This window comes from Myotis davidii, unplaced genomic scaffold (genome assembly GCF_000327345.1).
Source record: "Myotis davidii unplaced genomic scaffold, ASM32734v1 scaffold118, whole genome shotgun sequence".
In the NCBI taxonomy this organism is placed as follows: Eukaryota; Metazoa; Chordata; class Mammalia; order Chiroptera; family Vespertilionidae; genus Myotis; species Myotis davidii.
Window position 1 is genome coordinate 1508031 of NW_006290441.1, and position 20343 is coordinate 1528373.

The window sequence follows — 20343 nt, forward strand, 5'->3', positions numbered from 1 at the left end:
CATTTTCTGTCTGATTTCACATTTTGTTACACACAGAGTTGGGGGTTTTAAGAAGTTCCCTCTAGTAATTAGAATGTTTTTGATGCAATTTGATAGGAACCCAATTCAAAGTGTCCTAAACAATAAAGATAATCATTATCTCACAAAATTAGAAGCCCAGAGACAGGTTGGCTCCAACCTTCAGGATTCTCGCTCTGCCTCCTAGTTCTCTTTCAGGCTTGGCCTCAGACCTGTAGCACAAAGGCTGCTGCAGTTCAGGCATCATAGCCAGACCACACAATGCGCAGAACAAGAAGGGATGGTCTCTTCTTATATCTCTTCCTTTGTAGGGAGGAGACCTTTCCCAGAACCTCTTCAGCAGAAGTTGCCTTCCCATCTCCTTGGCCAGGTTTGGTCACGTGCCTAAGCCCATAGCTAGAAAGGAGAATGGGATCTGTGATTGGCTTAAATTAACCAGGAACCATCCCTGGTGATGGGAGGTGGTGAGTGGCCCCTGAAGCATGAGGCTGCACGGCAGAAGACGGACACCTGTATGGGAAGGATGCCTCTTCAACACTCCTGTGGCCCTGTCTCCCAGCTCAGTACTGTGGATGGTTGTGCTAGCTCCTCCTCCAGCCTCAGTCTATTCCTGCAGCTGCCAGCCAGAGAGGGCACCAGCCAGCACTGAACATTTCTGTCTTAAAGTTTTCCTCTCCACTTCTGCACCAAGGACACACTATCTCCTTCCTGGAACAAATCATTCTCATGTTTTGAGGAATTAGTGTTCTCATTTTGTTTCTCTGTTTAAAACATACTAGCAATCATTTGCAAAGTAATTGCATAAACTATTTTTTAAGATGGACTATTTTTTGAGAGAAGTTATAGGTATTTGGAGGATTCCAAAACTTCATTTCATGTAAGCTAGTTAGGAGGAAGCAGAAAAGATGCATGGTTATTGAATCAATGAGTAAATGAATATTAAGCTATGGAGAGTAAGCTGTGTCTTTGGGTCCCTGCTCTGGCCAGAGGCAATTCTCTGCAGCATGTGCCATGTTCCCTAAGGACTCTGGTGGGTTTTCAGACTTCTGGAAGAGTAAAACCCTCCCCTCCTGCTCTCCTCTACTGAACTACAGATCTGCATCCTCCTCCTTCCTGGTAAGTCCTTTTGACTGTAGCTCCTGAGATCCTATCCTGTTTTCCTCTGCGCTCTCTGGTGTTTAGAGGCTTGGTTGCAAGCTGGTATTAAGTCTGGTTCTGCACTTTGGTGAGCTTTACTTCTTCACTTCTTGTAGTTGGAACTGTCTTATTTATTAGCATCTTTTCTTAAAGGCTTTCTGGTTCACATCACATATTTAGCTCACTAGAATCCCTATCCCAACTCCTACACCCACAGTTAAAGCACAAATGGGTTCCCATGGGCCATGGGAAGACAGCTTACACGCAGAGCCAAGGTGGCTGGCTGCTAAAGCCATGCACCTTCAAGGGGGTACCTTCTTTGCTTAGGCCCTTGCTGTTCTTGGGGAACCCATCACCCATGTGCCCCCCACCCCACCCCAGGGTTATGCCTTGCAGTTTTCCATTCCCAGAATGCTTTTACCATTCAGGAAAAAAGGGCATTGTTCTCACCCAGGAAAGACAAGGAAGTTCCCTAGCACTCCCTCAAAACTAGCTTTTGGAGAATCCCAAACAGGCCGTGATGCTTTAAGATGTCTTTTGCTTTTGAGCCAGATGAAGAAAGGAAGATCACAAAGGAAGGCCCAGATCCAAAGTGAATTCTTTTGTCTAGTAGATGGTTTATTTTAAATGTGAAAGTTCAAGGTTACAAAAACAAAAGGATTGAATGGGGCATTTGTGAATTCTGAAGTGTAGACATTTCTCCATGCTTGGAGGATGTGCTCAGATATTTGCGTACTTTTTGTCATTGTTGAATTAAAAGAGTTACTGAGGCTGTGGAACATTGCACCCAGAATGATGTGAAAAATAAATAAATGATGATACAAGACCCAGAATCCCAAGGAGGTAAAGGAGAGAAAATATGGTTGGTGTTATCCTCATGTGGCCCCAGGACACCTGGTTGAGAAACCTCTTTCCGACATACCAAACCGTAAGTTGGATGAAGTTATTGATTGGATGGAATAAATTGGGCAGGTCAACTGTTGTCAAGAAGACTGACCTATAGCAGTGTCCTTCCTGCTTTCCCCTCCTTCATCCTTACTTACCTAATTTTGTTAAGACCTCTCTTTATGAACTTGACTTTAGATTGCATTGGCTTGATCAGGCAGCTTTGAGAAAGAGATGCCCTGTGGGGAAAAAATAGAATTCTTCTTTAGTAACTGGGTTGAAAGAAAGAGCGTGCATTTTGGGGTGTTCAGGTCCAGCTCTTTCATAGAGCAACTGCATGCTCTTATATAAGGTATTTCATGTCTCTAAGTTTCATTCTCTTAGCTGGAAAATGCAGACCAAACAGTTTTTGAAAATATGTTCTGAGAATGAGTGATGTATACAAGTTGCTGTGTATGGTACCTAGTGCAAAGTAAGTAAGGTATGATATAATGTATGAAAATAATCACTCTGCCTTCTTTGTGGTGGCAGGAGACAAGTTAGGAGGCGATTGCATGGATAACATGGCAAGAAATTATAGTAGCCTAGACCAGGGTAGGAGTGCTAAAAGTAATAAGAAACAGACCAATTCTGGTCATATTTTGAAGATAGAGCAACAGAATTTTCTGATGGATTCCCTATGGGGTATGTGGGGAGCAAGAGGGGAATTATGAATAACTCATATTTTATGCTTGGGCAGCTTAAAAGATGGACTTGTCATTTACTGAGATAGAGAGGACTGAGGGAAGAGTAGGTACTGGGGAAGTTGGAGTTGTCTATGAGACACTAAAGAGGAGGGGTTGAGTAGACTTTGGAGTTTGGGGAGAGGCCCAGACTGGACATAAACATTTGAGAGTCTTTAGAGTATAGATGATACTTAAAATCATGAGCTCAGATCAGATCCTCTTGGGAGTGAGGGAGGATAGAAAGAATCTAGGTCTGAGAACTCAGCCCTGGAGCAGCCCAGTGCTACACATCAGGGAGATGAGGAGGAACAAACGCATCTCCCACCTCCTCTTCTCCCTCCCTCCTTTTCTCTCCCCTCGGCTTCCTTCTTCTTTTATCATTATGAAAGGGGACTGTTCTATTTAATTCAGTTAGCCTTCACTTGAACAAAGTTGCTTACAACACTTTTTTGGGTTTGCTTTTAAAAAGTGATATATGCTCTTTGAAACTTCAAAGTCTTTTACGAAAAAAAACCCCAAAAAGAAACAAAAACACCCAACTCCAAGCTGCAGAAGAGGCCTCGTGGTGCAGGCATTGAACCAGCAAGTTCAGTGCATCTGGAGATCAAGTTCCTCTCAGGATTAGTGAAATCGAGCTTTTGTTAGCATTAATTTAATGGTGGAATGTCAACTTGAAAACCTCAAAAATCCTTTTCTGCTTTGCATCTCTTTCCCTTTTTCATCCAAAAGAAAAACTATGTGAAGCCAGAAGGGAGAATCTGAGAAAGGTTTGACTCTTCCTTTGGTGAGATAAACAATCTGCTGTTTCATGGCACCAACACAGAAATCATGTGTTTGAAGAACAGGCTGAGACGACAGCATTACTCAGGATCGTTTAGGGAGGCAAGGTAGGGATAACTCAATTCCTGTGGTAAAGATCTGGGTGTCTCAGTGGACCATGGGTTTTCTATGAGCCAAGTAAATGACATGGTTGTTACAAGAACCATCACAATTATAGGTTGAATTCAAAGAGATCCAGTATCCTGGCCATAGGAAGTCAGAATTCCCTGAATAAAGAGACTTCTGGTTGGATGATACCAGCATCTAGGGTTGCTGGCCACCATATTTATCTCATGGCTTCAGCTAGGACTATAACATCAGAGAGAGATAGTGCACCTAAGGTCGGTAGTGACTCAGGAGACCTGATTTAAACAGACAAGCTAGGACAGATGCTTTTGAGAATCTGAAACAATATAGTTGTCAGGTGATTGAAGAGAGAAGAGAGCTGGAACAGAGAGGCCGTGTGAGACATAACAAGGTGAGTGTCCAGAAAAAGCATGAATAGAGAGAAGAGGAGGAGGAGGAAAAAGCAGATGCACAGAGACAAGGAGAGAGGCCTTTGGGAGACAGAAGGATACAGACATTAGGACAGACACACATAGTAGGGTCTTCAGGTCCTGCCTACTCTGCTTCTTTCCTGTCCTTGGGTTCTGTGGGGTCAGTTATCACTGACACAAGCTCCTTTACACTTGAGCCAGCAGAGTGGGTTTCTGTTCTTTGCAGCTAAACGCATCCTACAATTTCCCCATCCCGCTGGCCATTAGGGTCTGCTCATCCGTTGTCAGCCAGCCTGGAATTCCTCCTTCCTCCCTTGACTTTCCCTGTTTTACTCTGCACTCAAAGCCATGCTGACGTTCCTATATCTCCCATGAAGCCCTACCCAACCAGACCAGGTTCCAGAGGACTCTCTTTCCCCTGAGCTTCTACAGCTTTTCTAGCCTTCCCAGCCCACCCCATCTTCCCATGGCAGACCAGGGACATGTAAGCACTGAGTTCAGGGGAGCCCAGAAGAGGGGGAAAACTCCTCCAGGCTTCTCCAAGAGCAGCCCTGCTTTCTCTGAAATCCTCCTCTGACCTCCATCTCCTTATGAGACTTCCAAGGTCACCCTGGTATCACAGCCCATCCTTCCCTGCATCCTTCTACCCTCTTCCCACACACTCATGTCAGCACATGGTTGCCGAGTAATGAAAAATTGAGCTTCACTGCCACTGCATCCAAGACCTACCTGACCAAACCCCATAACTAACCTCTGCAAATTGGCTTTTGATCCCATCAGTCTATTTAAACAGCTCTCTCAAAGGTCCAATAGCTTGTTCACTATCTTCACTTGTAATTTAAAGCTTTTCTAGAGACCCATCTTTCTAAAATCTATTCCACCAGTCTGGACCTCACTCAAACAACAATCCTTGCAATCTTGTATTTCTATCAGTCTTCTGGGTATCCCAATAGCATCTCAAACTGAACTCATATCTTCCTTTACCAATGGATTGCTGCCCCTGTCTTTCTAAGGCATTCACATTCTCTGTACTTGTCCAGGGATCAAAAGTTTGGAATCATCCAATCTCTCATGTCCACTCCCCACATGCATTTTGGTCACAAGTTCCTGCCCACCTTCATTACTGCTGTTACCACTTCTCTGTAGAGCTCCAACTGCCCATGTGTCAACCTCCATTGGGATGTTTCATAGTCACCTAAAACTTAACATGTCCAAAGTGGAATTCTTGAGCCTATTATCCTGTCCCCTCAGCTCACTTTTACCTCCATAAATGACTTCATTCTAAGCCCAGTTGCTCAACCTGGCCATCCTTGACATGTTTTCCTATCTTGAGGGCCACATTTCTATGGGGTGTTTCAGGAGCACTCAGAATTGCTAATCCCTATGTCTATAAAAAAAATCTACTCAATATTCATTTATAGTTTGTTTATTCCTTTAGCCTAACGGCAGTTAGTCCAAGTGCTGCATACAAAAACTATTTGAGCTAATTCTTTTCAGCCCCTTCTGTCCATAGACTTTCAATTGGACCCTCTATGTTTGCTCCATCTCTCATTTCTGTCCCTGTCACACCTGGCTTTTCAAGTGAAGGGCCTCTCTGGGGCACCAGAGCCCCCTTCTCTGTGGATTGTCTAGGGCTAGGCTGGGGCCTTCTCCTCCTGGCTCCATTAGGCATCATGCCTCTATCACAGCCGTGGGCAAACTACGGCCTGCGGGCCGTATCCGGCCTGTTTGGCTGTTCTATCCGGCCCGCGGAGCTGAAAGAGCGGAGGGTTCTCTTGCTCTCCCCTCTGCTCCTTCACCAGCAGCAGTGTTAACATGTATTAGTTCACACAAACACTCCATCCATGCTTTTGTTCTGGCCCTCCGGTCCAGTTTAAGAACCCATTGTGGCCCTCGAGTCAAAAAGTTTGCCCGCCTGTTCCAGAAATGTGTTCACTCATGTCTGCCTCCTCCAGGTCTCTATGGCTAAGGGTTCCTTCGTTCTGAAGGAGCCCTTTGTTATCATTTTAATGGGATCCTGGGAGGGAAAGGAGACACTTAGGCTCCCAGTCTGCTGTCTTGAACCTGATTCCCAAGGACTCCAGAATCAGAAAGATGTGGGTTTACAAACTGAGACAATGGTTAGCTTCTTGACTTCTCCAACTCTCAGTTTCCTCATCTAAGAAATGGGGTGAGAACCCTGCATCACATGAATTTGAGGAGAACTGAACTAGATCTTATATATAAGGTGGCAGACACAGTGTTTGGCACCATGTTCAGTAAATGACACCTGTTATTGTCACCTGGATGAAATTTCTGCTGATTTGGCCCCTGATTTGTCTTCAGGGCCTACTAAAGGGGCATCGCAGAGCCCTTAAGCATAAATCGGGCAGGGAGCAGTCATCTCAGCATCAGCCCTGAGCTGAGAGTGCTCCTTTGCAGATGCTACATCTCCTGGCTTGGCTTCTCTTGGTCCCAGGATGTGCTTTTGGCCTGGGACTTGTACATTTCTCCCTTGGCCTTGAGTCAAATGGCCTGTGGTGCCTCCAACACCCACTGCTTTTATGCTGAGGACACATGATTGTCTCTGATGGGCCTGAGTGATGAGCTGATGATTTGGGTAGAGTGAGGCCAAATCCCTGTGTGGCTCCAGGGATGGGGATAAATATAGCTCAAGTAATTGCTCATGCTCTTTTAAGGACTAGAAGTCAGCTTCAGGCAAACTGGGAAGCTCCATGACCAGGACAGCAAGGGACACGGTTCCTTTTTTTTTAGAGCTGTGGTCAGAACCCCCTGTGCACTGCTGGATTCTGGACCTCTGTGATGCAATTTCCACTGAACAAAGGGGCACCCTTCACTAGTCTACACCCCATGAGGGCAGGGATGTGTCTGAGGTCTCTCCACCACATAAGGGAAAGGAGCTTTAGGGCCAAACAACCTAAGTTCACATTTACTGGCTATGGAACATTAGTTGTTTCATTTCTAAGTCTCCAACACAATGTCCGGCCCACTACAGGGGCTCAGTAAACATTCTAAATGGATAAATGAGCAGTGAGGGAGCTAGATTTTAAAAATAATTTTAGAATAAGATCTGTAGCCTAGTTAACAGTAATGGACCAATGCTAACTTCCAGGTTTTGATACTGTACAACAGCCATATTAGATGTCACCGCTGGGGAGAAGCTGGGTGAAGGGTACATGGGACTATTTTTACAACTTCCCATGTGCCTGTAATTATTCCAAAATAAAAAGTACAAAAAACAAGTAACCTTTAGTCAGGCTCACACCAATCCTCTGTGACATTTGGAGGGAGCAGTGCTGAAAGATGAATTAATGAAATCTCTGTCCACAACAGTGTTCTGTTTCATTATTTATCTTTGAACTTAAACGCATGATTTATTCTTATTCAAAACTTTAGATGTATAAATAGACACTGTATACTCTTTTCCTCCACTAGATTTCCTCCCCATGGGCAACTAGTGTTGATGTTATTTGTTTCTTGTGTTAATTTTAGTGAAACTGTGTGCACATACATATATGCACTTTTGAGTGTGTATGTGTAAATATAATTATGTGTATATTTATATACTATTGGGTTATCTTACTTTTTCCACTTAACCACATAGCTTGGAGGGTTTTCATATCAGTACACAAAGAGCTTCCTTAGCCTTTGTTATGGCTTATGCCCCATCATCTTTTATGGCTCCCAATTGGTGGACATTTATGTTGTTTCCAATGTTTTGGCTTTTATGATAAAGCTGCAATGAATAATCTTGTTCACTTGTCATTTCCCAAGTGTGGGAGTGTGTTTGTAGAGTAAATTCTTAGAAGTGGAACTGGGTCAAAGGCTATCAGCCTTGCAATCTTGATGATGCTAAATTGCTTTCTATAGAGCTTGTTCCATTCCACACTCCTGCCAATGATGTGCTTCATGAAATGCTTGTGTTAATGGAGTGATTTTAAAAGTTATTTGGTGACCTATTTGTGAGTCTGGTGAAAGCTGTGGGCCTATCCACAAGAAAAAACACAAATCACACAGTGTTTTGAAGACAGTTTTAGTTGGCCCAGAGACCCCTGAAGGCTATCCGTGAACCCTAGTTTGTAGAAACCCTGGCTGAATGGGAGGCTGTATGGTACAGGACCCTTTGGCATTTTGAGTGTGGCTCTTCCACCACGTGTGGGTGCGCACATACAGTGCAATTGAAACTTGGTGGCCTATGCGCAGAAGTCAGTATTTTGTGGAAGAGCCACAGTCAAGGGGCCAAAGAGCCGCATGTGGCTTGCAAGCCACAGTTTGCCGACCACTGGTACAGGGGAAAGAACTTTAGGGCCAAACAGCCCAAGTTCACACTTATGGGCTGTGGACCATCAGGCAAATTATTTCAGTTCTTCAACTTTCAGTTTTATTTATTTACTAGAGACCCGGTGCACCAGATTCATGCACTGGTGGGTCCCTTGGCCTGGCCTGCACCCTCTTGCAATCCGGGACCCTTGGGGGATGTCTGAGAGCCGGTTTCGGCCCAATCCCTGCAGGCCAGGCCAAGGGACCTCTCTGGGTCCCGGGTGTGGGTGAAACAGATCCAGGCCAACAGTGCCCCAGCAGCAACCTAACCCATGGCCAATTCCCAGAGGAATCAGGCTCCCTCCTCTACTGGTCGGAGTGTCTGGCCCCTGATGGTCATTGCACATCATAGCTACCGAGAGAATGGTCCAATGGTCGGATGGTCGCTTAGGCTTTTATAGATTTATTTTCACCCTTACCTAAGGACTTGTTTTTATTGATTTTTTTTCTTTTTAGAGAGAGAGAGAAGAATGAGGGGGTGGGGGGGAGAGAGAGAAACATTAGTTGGTTGCCTCTTGTACAAGCCTGACAGGAGACTGAACTCACAACCTAGGTATGTGTCCTGACCAGGAACCAAACCCACAACCTTTTGGTGTACAGGACGATGCTCCAACCAACTGAGCCACCAGGCCAGGGCTCAGTTTTATTTTCAATGGAGACATATAATAATTCTATTTGATAGGATACTTGTGAGGACACATGTATATATACATACATGTAGAACATCTAATATAGTGGTTTGAACAAAGCAGGTGCTCAATATACAGTTTGTAAGCACACACACACACACACACACACAGGCGCGCGCGCCCTCCCTCACATTCACACAAAGCCATCATTCCATTTTGAGTTGTTTCTAGTTTTCTCTGTGGTAACTCCTGCTGGATTCAAAGATTAGTCTTTGGAGCATCACTTGCCAAGTAAAGCCCTTGGATCAATAGCATAAATATCACCCAGGGCCTGAATTAAAATGCAGATTCCTGGATCCCACTTTAGATCCATGGAATTAGCATTTTTGGGAGAGGGATCCAAGCAGCTTCACACTTGGGGATTCTAACGCACAATGAAGTTGGAGAAACAATCTAAAGAGTTTGGTAATTTCCTTCTATACCTCTACCTGCAATATTAGTAGTTACCACGGTGTGGCTTTGCCAGGGGGGCCTACACCCAGTATATGGTCAGTGTAGACACTGGAGAAAAAGCATGATTAGTGCACAGGACAGTCTCCTCTGGTTCCATCTGCAAAAATACTATCATTTACAGGTATCACAGACAGCATGCATGGCATTCCCATCAGGAATTTCTCTCATAGTAACCAGGGAGGAGAGAGTCCAGGATTAGATGCCTGTGGACGGGCTGGGGTGGAGGCACAGTGGGCCAGAGTTGGTAGAGAAAGTTCATCATGACTGGGGCGGACTGACCCATGGCGGCAGCCATCACCAGGAGGGCTTGAGGCCACAGTCCTTGAAGCACCAATTGAGCTCTTAGCCTGACTATGAATACATTCTAGGTGACATGTGATGGCCCAGGGCTAGAGTTGCCAGATTTTACAAATGAAAATACAGGCTGCGCAGTTAAATTAGAATTTTAGGTTAAAAAAACATTTTTTAGTATAAGTATGTCCCATGCAATATTTGGGACACACTTATACTAAAAAGTTATGTGTTGTTATCTGAAATTCATATTTAAGTGGGTGTCCTGTAATTTACCTAGCAACTCTACCCAGGGATTGTCTGAGCCAGCGGTCGCCAACCGGTGGTCCGTGAGGTCCGAAAGGTTGGCGACCACCGGCTCAGACAATGGTCACCAACTGGTCTGGGCTGCCTCTAACCTCAGAAGAAAGCTGGAGCCTGGGCTCCATGATCTTGGCTGAGTGGGCACTGCACCCAAGGGAGGTGAGGAAAGAGTAAGGACAGGGTGTGGACTTCCAGGAGAGAGGCAGCCCTTCCTCACCGGTGTCTGGGAAGGAGCAGGAAACAAACTTGTGCTGATGGACACCTGTAAGATTCTGGCTCTGTGCTAAGCCTTCCAATGTTATTTAATTTAATTCTCCTACAACCCTGTGAGATAGGTGCAATCACTATTATTCCCACTTTAGAGGTGAGGACACTGAGGCTGCACAATGTTAAGACGACAAGGCTGTGGAACAGGGGTGCAGTGATCGAAGCCCCTAGGGCTGATGCCAGCTCTCAGATTAGCTGAATCTCCCAGGCCCTTCTCTCTGATAATCCCAAGTGTTTAAGGTGGGAGCGGCCCCCACCCGCAAGTCCCCGGGACAGGAAATGTTCCCAGTTTCTCCTGGCTTGAGGCCAGGGTCCTGTCTTGGCTCCCAGGCTTGCTGAGGAGTCCAGGCTGGGAGGCAGATCTGCAGAGCTCCCTTGGTCCCCAGCTGGCCAGGACGGTGCCCAACGGCATGACATGCCCAAAGGTTTTGCCATGTGCTGTGTGGGTGCCCATGGGAGGGGCCCAGGACCAGTTGCTGCCTGGCAGGCCCAGCCTGCCCTGAACCCTGGGCCAGTCTGGTTAGCTTCCCCTGCCCTTAGCCCCCTGAGCCAGGCCAGAGGGGGCCACAGGGGGCTCCCGGAGGAGCTCTGGGCTCTAAGTCCCAGCCCCTCGGAAGAGGCGGGCAGCTGAGGCTCCGCAGCCAGAGGCTTCTCAGCTCTGAGCTCCGGAGCCAGATGTAACATTGACCTTAAATGGTAAAAGCTCCCCAGAGTGAAGAGAGGCTGGCCAGAGGAGGAACGGGGAATAACTCAGTTTTAGGTAAGTCGCGCTATATCCAAGAATAACCTGCTCTTCAGCTGGGAAGCAGAGGGAAACTTCTCCTCCTTAAAGGTACAGGGTGCTGGGAGGGGGGCACTTGACTTTAACTTTCCAAGGTTGTTGGTTCTGTTGGGCGACATTTCAGCTGACTATTTTTATGTCCTAATTTTTCAATAAGAAGGGAGTCTTGCCAGTCCTAACTTAACGGAATTGTGCTGCGTTTGCTTGTTATTGGAGAGCACGCACAGGTTAGGGTAAAAATGTGGGTTCTGATAGGAGATCCCCATCCCCAGATTTCCTGTGGGCCCCTTTGGGGCAATTGAGTGTCCCTAGATTATGTGAGCCTGCACCACCTGCTCCCCCTTTACCAGCCCGGCTCTGTTTACTGTGTCGCTCTCTGCCCCACAATCACCCACCTTGTGTACTGCCCCCATCCCTCTTGGCCCCTGTGCGGGCCTAGCCCTGTCTCCATCCTTCACCTGCCCTGTTTCTGTTCTTGCCTCTCCTGTCCTGTGGTTGGGTCACAGCCCGTTTTTATCTCTGTCCCCAACTCTCCTATCTTCAGCTTTGTCCCCCTTTGCCCTAACCCTGCTCCCTAGAGGGTGTGTGTGTGCCTAGTCTGTGCCCCAAGCCCTGCTCACCTCCAGGTACTCAGTGTCAATCTATTCCTAGAGAGAGCGGCATGGCACTGAGGCTGGCTTTCTCCAAAGGAAAGGCCAGTGGGAGGCAGAGGGGCCCAGCTGGCCTGCTCCCTCCTGCCCAGTACCCAGTTGTCAAGCCCAGAGATGCTCTGTCCTCTGAGTAAACAGTGTGAGTCTGGCACCCCTGGCTGGCACTCCTGTCTCCCAGAGCCCTGCAGCTGCTGTTGTCTTAACACTTTTCAGGCTGCTCTTTGGGGGTCTCAGTGGGAAGTAAAGCAGGCCAAGGGTTTGTCTAAGCTGGGTCTCCTGCAGGAAAAAGAAGGAAGCTTCCCAGAACTGTTAGGCTGGGAGCATTAGGGAGTCAGAGCCTGTTAAGGGTTCTCTTGTCCCCACCAGAGGGCAATGACAGGCTGGTGGCGCAGGTGGAGTTAACTCCCCCAACCTCACCCCAACACTTTTATGGGGAGGCAACTCAGGTTAAGTGGCTTGCCTAAGGTCAGGCGGCTAAGAAGGAGCAGAGCTAGGGCTCTAACCCAAGTCTGTGTGGCTCTAACTCCAATGCTCCAGCCCCTCATCACCGATGGGAATGAGCACTTCTGCTTTGAATATGTCTTCCGAGTTTTGACCTAATGGAGAAAACAGTTGTCATCGTTATGTTTGTTTTGTCCACGATTCAGTGATGTGTGTGTGTGTGTGTGTGTTCACAGCTGGTGTGCCTTCCTGTGTGCTTGGTGGTAAGGAGGACAGTCCTGCGTTCCCTCTAAGATCATCTGAGAGGTGTAATCATGTGCCAGTTGCTACAACATGATCAATGATCCCCATCAACATGTTTTGGGAAGATAAGAAAAAAAGCAAGCGCGCTGTTCTTACTATGCATCAAATGCTGTCTAAGCATGTCCCCTGCAGTAGTTCAAGATTTCCACAACCCACAAAGCAGGAACCATTATTACTGCCCTCATCTTGCAGATGGGGATGTTTTAGCACAGAGACATCACACACCTGGCATTTGATCCCAGGCTGCCCATCTCTGGAGGCCCTGCTCTTAAGCAGCACCCTCTGTTCATCTCTGGTTGGTAGCAGGGCAGTGGGGGGAGCACCGGCTCCTCCAGTGCTGCACCTGAGGCTTCCTATGTGCGGGGTCATGGGCTCCTTCCTTCAACTTCCTACGTGCGGGGTCATGCGCTCCTTCCTTCAACTTCCTCCATGCGGGGTCATGGGCTCCTTCCTTCAACTTCCTATGTGCGGGGTCATGGGCTCCTTCCTTCAACTTCCTATGCGCGGGGTCATGGGCTCCGTCCTTCAACTTCCTATGCGCGGGGTCATGGGCTCCGTCCTTCAACTTCCTATGCGCGGGGTCATGGGCTCCGTCCTTCAACTTCCTATGCGCGGGGTCATGGGCTCCGTCCTTCAACTTCCTATGCGCGGGGTCATGGGCTCCTTCCTTCAACTTCCTACATGCGGGGTCATGGGTTCCCTCCTTTAACTTCCTATGTGTGATGTCATGGGCTCCTTCCTTCAACTTCCTATGTGTGATATCATGGGCTTCTTCCTTCAACTTCCTATGTCTGATGTCATGGGCTTCTTTCTTCAACTTCCTACGTGTGGGGTCATGGGCGCTTTCCTTCAATGCTATGAGGCCTCTATTTTCACTTTGGTTTTACAGGGGAGGACACAAGTACTAGGGGATGTTAAATGGTTTCCCAAGGCCACCCGGACATAGAGTGGGGGATTTAGTATCTTAGATGAGGAGAGTGATAGTCATGTAATACCTTCTGCTTGAAACTAATTAGATGGGGGGGCGCTTACAGTTTCAGGGTGAGGGGTTCCATGTGTCTGTGAGAGGAGGATCCATTCCGTGCATGGTGGGCTTAACTATACTTACAGTTCTCAGCTTCCCAAAATGTCCCCACCCTTTCCTTTCAGTCTTGGTAATGCAGGGGATGGATGTACCCCACCTCCCCGGCAGGAATGGAGACTGAGCCCCATGAGGGCAGAGATCATCTTTCTCCCCTGTGCGTCCTGTACCCAGAATGATGCTTGGAGTGTACCATGCTCAGGATGTTTTTCTTTCTTATGTAGAAATGGACGTAATGCTTATAAAGTGTATTCTGGTTAAACAGGGCCATATGTATGTAAGCATGAGGGTTTATAATGTATGTAAGCATGATGATCAGATTCTTCTAGTCTGGCTTCAGAGGATGCAAAGTAGGGGGTCTTAAGTAATCCACCCCTCCCTACCCTGTCACTGCTCCTGTGTAGCCCCATGGAGCCACTGGGCTGCCCCTCAGCCATGCCCTCTGTGGCTTGGCAGTCAGCAGGGAGATTCTGTTTACTGACTGACGAGGAACAGAGGCATGGATGGATGGGAAGGAGAGGTCTGGGAGTCCCCAGACCAGCTGTGGGCAAACTACGGCCCGCGGGCCGGATCTGGCCCATTTGAAATGAATAAAACAAAACAAAACAAAAAAAGACCATACCCTTTTATGTAATGATGTTTACTTTGAATTTATATTAGTTCACACAAACACTCCATCCATGCTTTTGTTCCGGCCCTCCGGTCCAGTTTAAGAACCCATTGTGGCCCTTGAGTCAAAAAATTTGCCCACCCCTGCCCCAGACTCTGTCTCTGCCCCTTGGGGAGCTTGTGAGTCAGGAGTGGGAGACAGAGAACTGAGTTCTTGTGTAGTAGTAAATGTAAAAGGAGGAGAGAAAATCAATATAAGTTGAGTTCCTACCTTGTGCCAGGTTCTGCGCTAGAATGGCTATTTAACTTAGTCCTGTGATGGGATGAGGACACTGCTGTGAGAGTGGTGAAGTGACACGCCCACGGGCACACAGCTGATAGGTGTGAGCAGGGATTCCAGCTCAGGCCACCTCGGTCCCAAGTAGGCACTTCCTGTGTTAGTTGCCACCCTACCTCTAGGTAGTAGCCTGGCTCTCGGGGCAGTTATCATGTCTCACAGCCCAAATGATGGAAAAATGAAGAAAAGAGGGAGAGAGAGTGTTGTGTTTGCTCTGTGCACCTTGCAGGCCAGACTCTGAGTTCAGGCGATAGCCCAGGGTACCCTCTGTGGATGGGCCTTCAGACCCAGAGTCCTAACAGGGGAAGTGATCTCGGAGAGCCCTACTTTCTCTGTGAGGCCCTCGCCAGGGGAGACGGAAAGCAGGCGACACTCAGTCAGGAAGACAGAAAACCCTGCTCCCAGTCGGGCACAGATATGAAAACCGGTTTGTGAAGAATGGGTGTAATTAACTCTGGTTAGTTTCTTCCTAGAATTTTTTATTTATAATTTTTACTCAAGAATTTTCCTGGTAATAAAAGTAATGTATGTTCTTTATTAAATTTCTTGGAAAGTATAGAAATTGGTATAAGTAAGAAATAAATTATTTGGAAATAAATACAAAGAAATTTTAAAAATCCCTCCCAAATCATTTTACTCAGAGATAAATATTATTAATAAGATGGTGTGTTTCTTTATATGTCTCTATATATTATAAAACTAGGGTCTTACTATATGTGGTTTTATAGTCAGCTTTAAAAATATTTTTTAGAGACTTGATTTTTTAGAACAGCTTTAAGTTCACAACAATATTGAATAGAAGGTACAGAGATTTCCTGTTTACCCTCGCCTCCACGCATGCACTGCCTCACCATTACCAACACCCTCCACAAGAGTGGTACATCTGTTACAATTAATGAACCTACACTGGCACATCATTATTACCCAAAGTCCAAAGCTTACAGTAGGGTTCATCCTTGGTGTTGTACCTTCTATGAGTTTAGATACATGTATAATGACACGTACACACCATTACAGTATCATAGAGCATTTTCATTGCCTTAACAATCCTCTGTGCTCCACCTATTCATCTCCTCCTAACACGTTGCAAGCACTGATCATTTTACTGCCTCCATAGTTTTCCTTTTCCAAAATGTCATATAATTGGAATCATATAATGTGTAGCCTTTCCAGAATGGCTTCTTTCATGTAGTAATATGCACTTCAGGTTCCTCCATGTCTTTTCATGGCTTGATAGCTCATTTCTTTTTAGCACTGAATAATATTCCATTGACTGATGGACCACAGCTTGTTTATCTACTCACCTAATGAAGGACATCTTAGTCTGCTTTTTAAGTGAACATTCTATCACCATCATTTTTCCATGTCATTAAAGATACTTCAAAGTATGATTTTTCAATGGTTGTCTAATGTAATTTTAGCTGTGCAACAGTTTAATCATCATTCCTCTCATTAGACGTTTACAAATGTTTCTTTGGGGCCAGTCTCATGATGGCCTTTCCATATGTTTATGGAATTTGGAAACTTGGCCCTCAGAGACGGGCTTGTTCAGTGTGGCCCATGGCGTGGGCTGCAAGATGCTGATAAGTGGGATACTGACTCAGCCTAAGCACGCAAACTCTCATCAGAAGAACGTTGTTCCCTTTTGAGTTCTTTTCGGTCCTTTGCTGAAGGAGAAAGCCTCCATCTGAGGCACCCAGGAGTGAGGGGTGCCACAGGATTCCCAGTGCTGAAATGGGAGTCCAGGCCAGGCGGGGACAAGGGTTCCCCTGGCCTGAGCCTGGAGTGCTTTCTCCATCGTTTGGATACTTGTGTGTTGCCCTTCTTGACAAAATGAGAGCAAGCCTTAGGCCCAGAGCCTTTGTCAGGCAATTGCTAGAATTTAGTAACTGTTTTCATTTAATTCACTTTTACAATTCCTCTCTATTAGTGGTATAAACGGTACTGATTTTTCCACTTACAGTAGAGACATAAAATTTCCTTTTAAAATAAATGTAATGACAAGAGTAGCTAACACGTAGAGTGCTTATGTGTGGTAGGTACTGTTTTATAAAATACTACAGGCCCGGTGCATGAATTCATTCATAGGTGGGGTTCCTTGGCCTTGCCAGTGATTGAGGCCAATCAGGGCAACCTAGCCCAGTCCTGATTGGGCCGATAGGGCTGGCTAGCCAGGGGGGAGGGACTGTGGGAGGTTGGCTGGCTGCAGGAGGTTGGCTGTGGGAGCACACTGACCACCAGGGAGCAGCTCCTGTGTTGAATGTCTGCCCCCTGATGGTCAGTGCATTGTCATAACAACTGGTAGACAGGTCAAGAGGTTGAGCGGTCGTAATGGTCGCTTAGGCTTTTATATATATTAGATGTTTTTATTGGTTTTAGAGAGAGGAGAAGGGAGAGGGAGAGAGACATAGAAACATAAGTGATGAGAGAGAATCATTGATCAGCTGCCTTCTGCATCCCCCAACCCCCACTGGGATCGAGCCCACAACCTAGGCATGTGCTCGGACCAGGTATCAAACCCTGGTTCATGAGCCCAGTCGGGCTGCTAAGTACTGTTTTAATGCTTTCCCTGCAATATTTCATTTAATCCTTATAGCAACCCCTTAAAGTAGTTACCAGTATTATCCCTGTTATACAGATGGAGAAACGGAAGCATAGACAGATTAAGTAACTCGCTCAACAACACAGAGCTGGGATTTCAACCCTGGCTTTCTGGCTCATTGCTAGTCAAATTAAAGAATATTAAATCAATGAATGCATAAGTGGCACACAGACGTGGCAGAAACTGTGAGGATGGTGTGCAGATGACTCAAGTTTAGGAAATGCTGGCTTAGAGGAAACCAGGTTCTATGTGCAGGGGTACCAGTGAGTGCAGGTGTGGGGAAGCTGAGCCGTCCCAGCTAACCAGGGAAAGTTAGGAACCTGTGGGCTGTTAGGAGGCTCAGAGGACGAGAAGATACATTGTTCATGGTGGGGCTGTAGATATGGGATGGGGTGCAGAGGGCACGGTGGCCACCCTGGAAAGGACACACAGAGGCCATAGGGAGTTCTGCTACTGACAAGGTAACAGAGAGGATGTTTCCAGAGAGTCCAAGGTTCCTAGTTCATCAGAAAGAGAAGAAAACCAGAAACACCCTTGACTTTGCTCATGCAGATGTAGTCAAAAGAGCATTGGCCCCATGTTGGGGGTGAGTTCAGCATGGACCACTCTCCCCACATTGTCACCATGGGAGAGGATGCCATGTGCTAGAGGCAGCACAGTGCCACTGCTGACCCGCTGTACACCTCGAGCTACACCTAATCTCAAGCCTCAGCTTCCCCTCCTATAAAACGGAGATAAAGTAGTGCCCACTTTGCAGGGTTTAATTCCTTAGCCCAGCGACTGTTCTCGGCACCCAGAAAATGTTAGCTGAGACTGTTCCTAGCCTCCGTCTATCCCCCTTCACAGATTCCATCCAGGAGACTTCTGCACTGGGTTTGAGGTTCTCACTGCCCATAATCCTGGGTCCCATTCTCACCTCCATTTAATGCTCCAAGGAAAATGGCAGATGATTGGCCATTGGTGCCTGGTGGGGTATTAAGGAGGCCCAGTGAACATCACCTCCCTCCTTTGATTAAGTTCTAAGGCTTGTTGAGAAGTCAGTCGAATATCACCTGTGGCAGAAAGCTGGTAATGGAGAATGTGGTTTACACCTGCAGGCAAGTAGGCTTTCTAATAATGAATGAAGCGAACTTACCCCCGGCCCTCTCCAGTGCCCTCTGCTGGAGGCAGGTTCCTTTCAATCTTGGAGCAGGTGGAGCACAGCAGAACGAATGTGTGTTCCTAGCAGGCAGTTCATTCCTAAGAAAGGGAAGAGGAAAGACAGTGAAAGTCTTCCAGTATCCATTTCTGCTGCCACTTTGTAAGCTGAAATGAAGACAGGGTATAAGCAGTGATCTGAGGATCTAGGCTTGGCTCTGTCTCTTAGATGTTATGCCCTTGAGCAAAATCACTTCTTCCTTCCCAGGCCTTGGTTTCCTCATCTGGGAACTGCTTACCCCCTAAAGCAGTGGTTCTCAATCTTCTGGCCCTTTAAATACAGTTCCTCATGTTATGACTCAACCACAAAATTATTTTCGTTGTTACTTCATAACTGTAATGTTGCTACTGTTATGAATCATAATGTAAATATCTAATATGCAGGATGGTCTTAGGTGACCCCTGTGAAAGGGTCGTTCGACCGCCAAAGGGGTCGTGACCCACAGGTTGAGAACCGCAAGTCAGGCGATTCACCCCTGTAGTCTCATGTTTGAAGCCACCCCAGAGCAATAATGGTGTCAGACACTGCGGTCTGTGACAGGGAGGGCTGCAGGTGTGTTAGAAGACTTAGCTATTATTGCTCATTCTCTAACAGCCCTGTGAAGTGCCTTTTGGGGCAGTCAGAACCGGTACCAGGTCCAAAGTAAATGGGAGGCTGTGTTTTTAAGAAAACACTCACTGCTGAAGGGCATGCCTATTCATTCTCCTGTTAACAAGGCATTTGCCTCTCAGCTTTGGACATTTGCTGCTCAGATCAGAGACTGTAGTCTTGTAACAAAATCAGCCTCTGGAGCCTGGTCCCACTTCCCTCACACCATAGGGCCAGCTGCACCGGGCTCTCCAGCTCTGGGAGCAGTGGGGGGCAGGGACACAATTGGATCCCAGTCCTTTGGAAGAGATGAACCTCACATGCACCAGAATCTGGGGGGCCTTCAGAAGACATTGAGTACCCCTAAGAGCTCCCTAAGTGGAGAAGCTCTGGGGAAGTGAGGAGACCCCGGGACATGGTCTGGCAGCTAACTACCATGTGCATGGCACGTCCTCAGATGGCATCTCTTGTGTTTTCTGTGTGACCTTCGTGATTTCACAGTTCTGTGCCCTGTAGGTAGCATAGCCTCTCCCATCCCACCCCCAGGCCCATGTTAGGATTTTTAGGGGCCCTAGACACGTTTGTCCTTAAGAAACTTACTTTATCACTCTGATGGTGTAGATAAATATATCAATGTTATCTATGGAAACATTTTCTTTGACTAAATAGTTCATGTTGTCTTCTGATTTGAAAAGAAATGAGAACATTTTTGTGGGCACCGGGCACTGTTCCTCCCAGACTTTCTGGAGGTCAGTCCTGCCCCATCACCTTACATCCGGAGCACGGTCTCGGGACCCACAGAATCACACCACCTGGGAGTTTGTTAGAAACACAGACTCAGGCCTCCGGAGTCAGCATCTGAGGCTCAGCACGACCCCCAGGTAATTCATGTTCATGCTATAGTCAGAGGCAATCTGTCTATCACAGTTGCCATGTACCGTATTTGCCGGCGTATAAGACGACCCCCTAACATTTCCACTCAAAATACAGAGTTTGTTACATACTCGCCGTATAAGACTACCCCCTCTTCCGCACACCTTCCACACACCAAATAAAAGGTAAAACAATATCAGATTTGATTTTAACATTTTAATTTATATTCAAATGCTTATGACATGCAGGAAAACTGTCACAAGGCTGTATGTAATCAAACATATACATAAAACAGTGCAAGTTTATTACCGGTAAACATACCGGTAATTCACTAAAGAAAACACACTCTATAGACTGGTACCGTAGATGCTTCTCAGGAACACAGGCAAGCAGCCCACAACCTAGAGGGACTGTCAATGATAGAAGTAAGATAACAAATAGAGGTAGAGAGCAAGTGCCGGGCAAGTCCCTAGCAA

General features: G+C 46.7%; 1 protein-coding gene and 1 long non-coding RNA gene across 7 annotated transcripts in view; one reads left to right on the top strand and one right to left on the bottom strand.

The window, feature by feature from the left end:
• Positions 1-1765: 1765 nt before the first annotated feature.
• The window catches only part of LOC102773063, a 160267-nt gene continuing 141689 nt past the window's right edge, over positions 1766-20343 (bottom strand). For both annotated transcript variants that reach the window (XR_435658.2, XR_001513815.1), the window contains 2 exons: positions 18344-18447; positions 1766-2279 (listed from right to left, as the gene is read on the bottom strand). This is a non-coding gene — a long non-coding RNA (uncharacterized LOC102773063). The remainder of the gene's footprint in view (positions 2280-18343; positions 18448-20343) is intronic.
• The window catches only part of MRVI1 (murine retrovirus integration site 1 homolog), a 115937-nt gene continuing 106361 nt past the window's right edge, over positions 10768-20343 (top strand). For 2 of the 5 annotated variants that reach the window (XM_006763467.2, XM_006763468.2), the window contains exon 1: positions 10768-11164. In XM_006763467.2, the coding sequence (XP_006763530.1) occupies positions 11098-11164 (67 nt within the window). In that variant the 5' untranslated portion in view covers positions 10768-11097. Of the gene's footprint in view, positions 11237-20343 lie in introns of all 5 variants that reach the window. The other 3 variants (XM_015563714.1, XM_006763469.2, XM_015563713.1) reach the window with 3 other exon arrangements.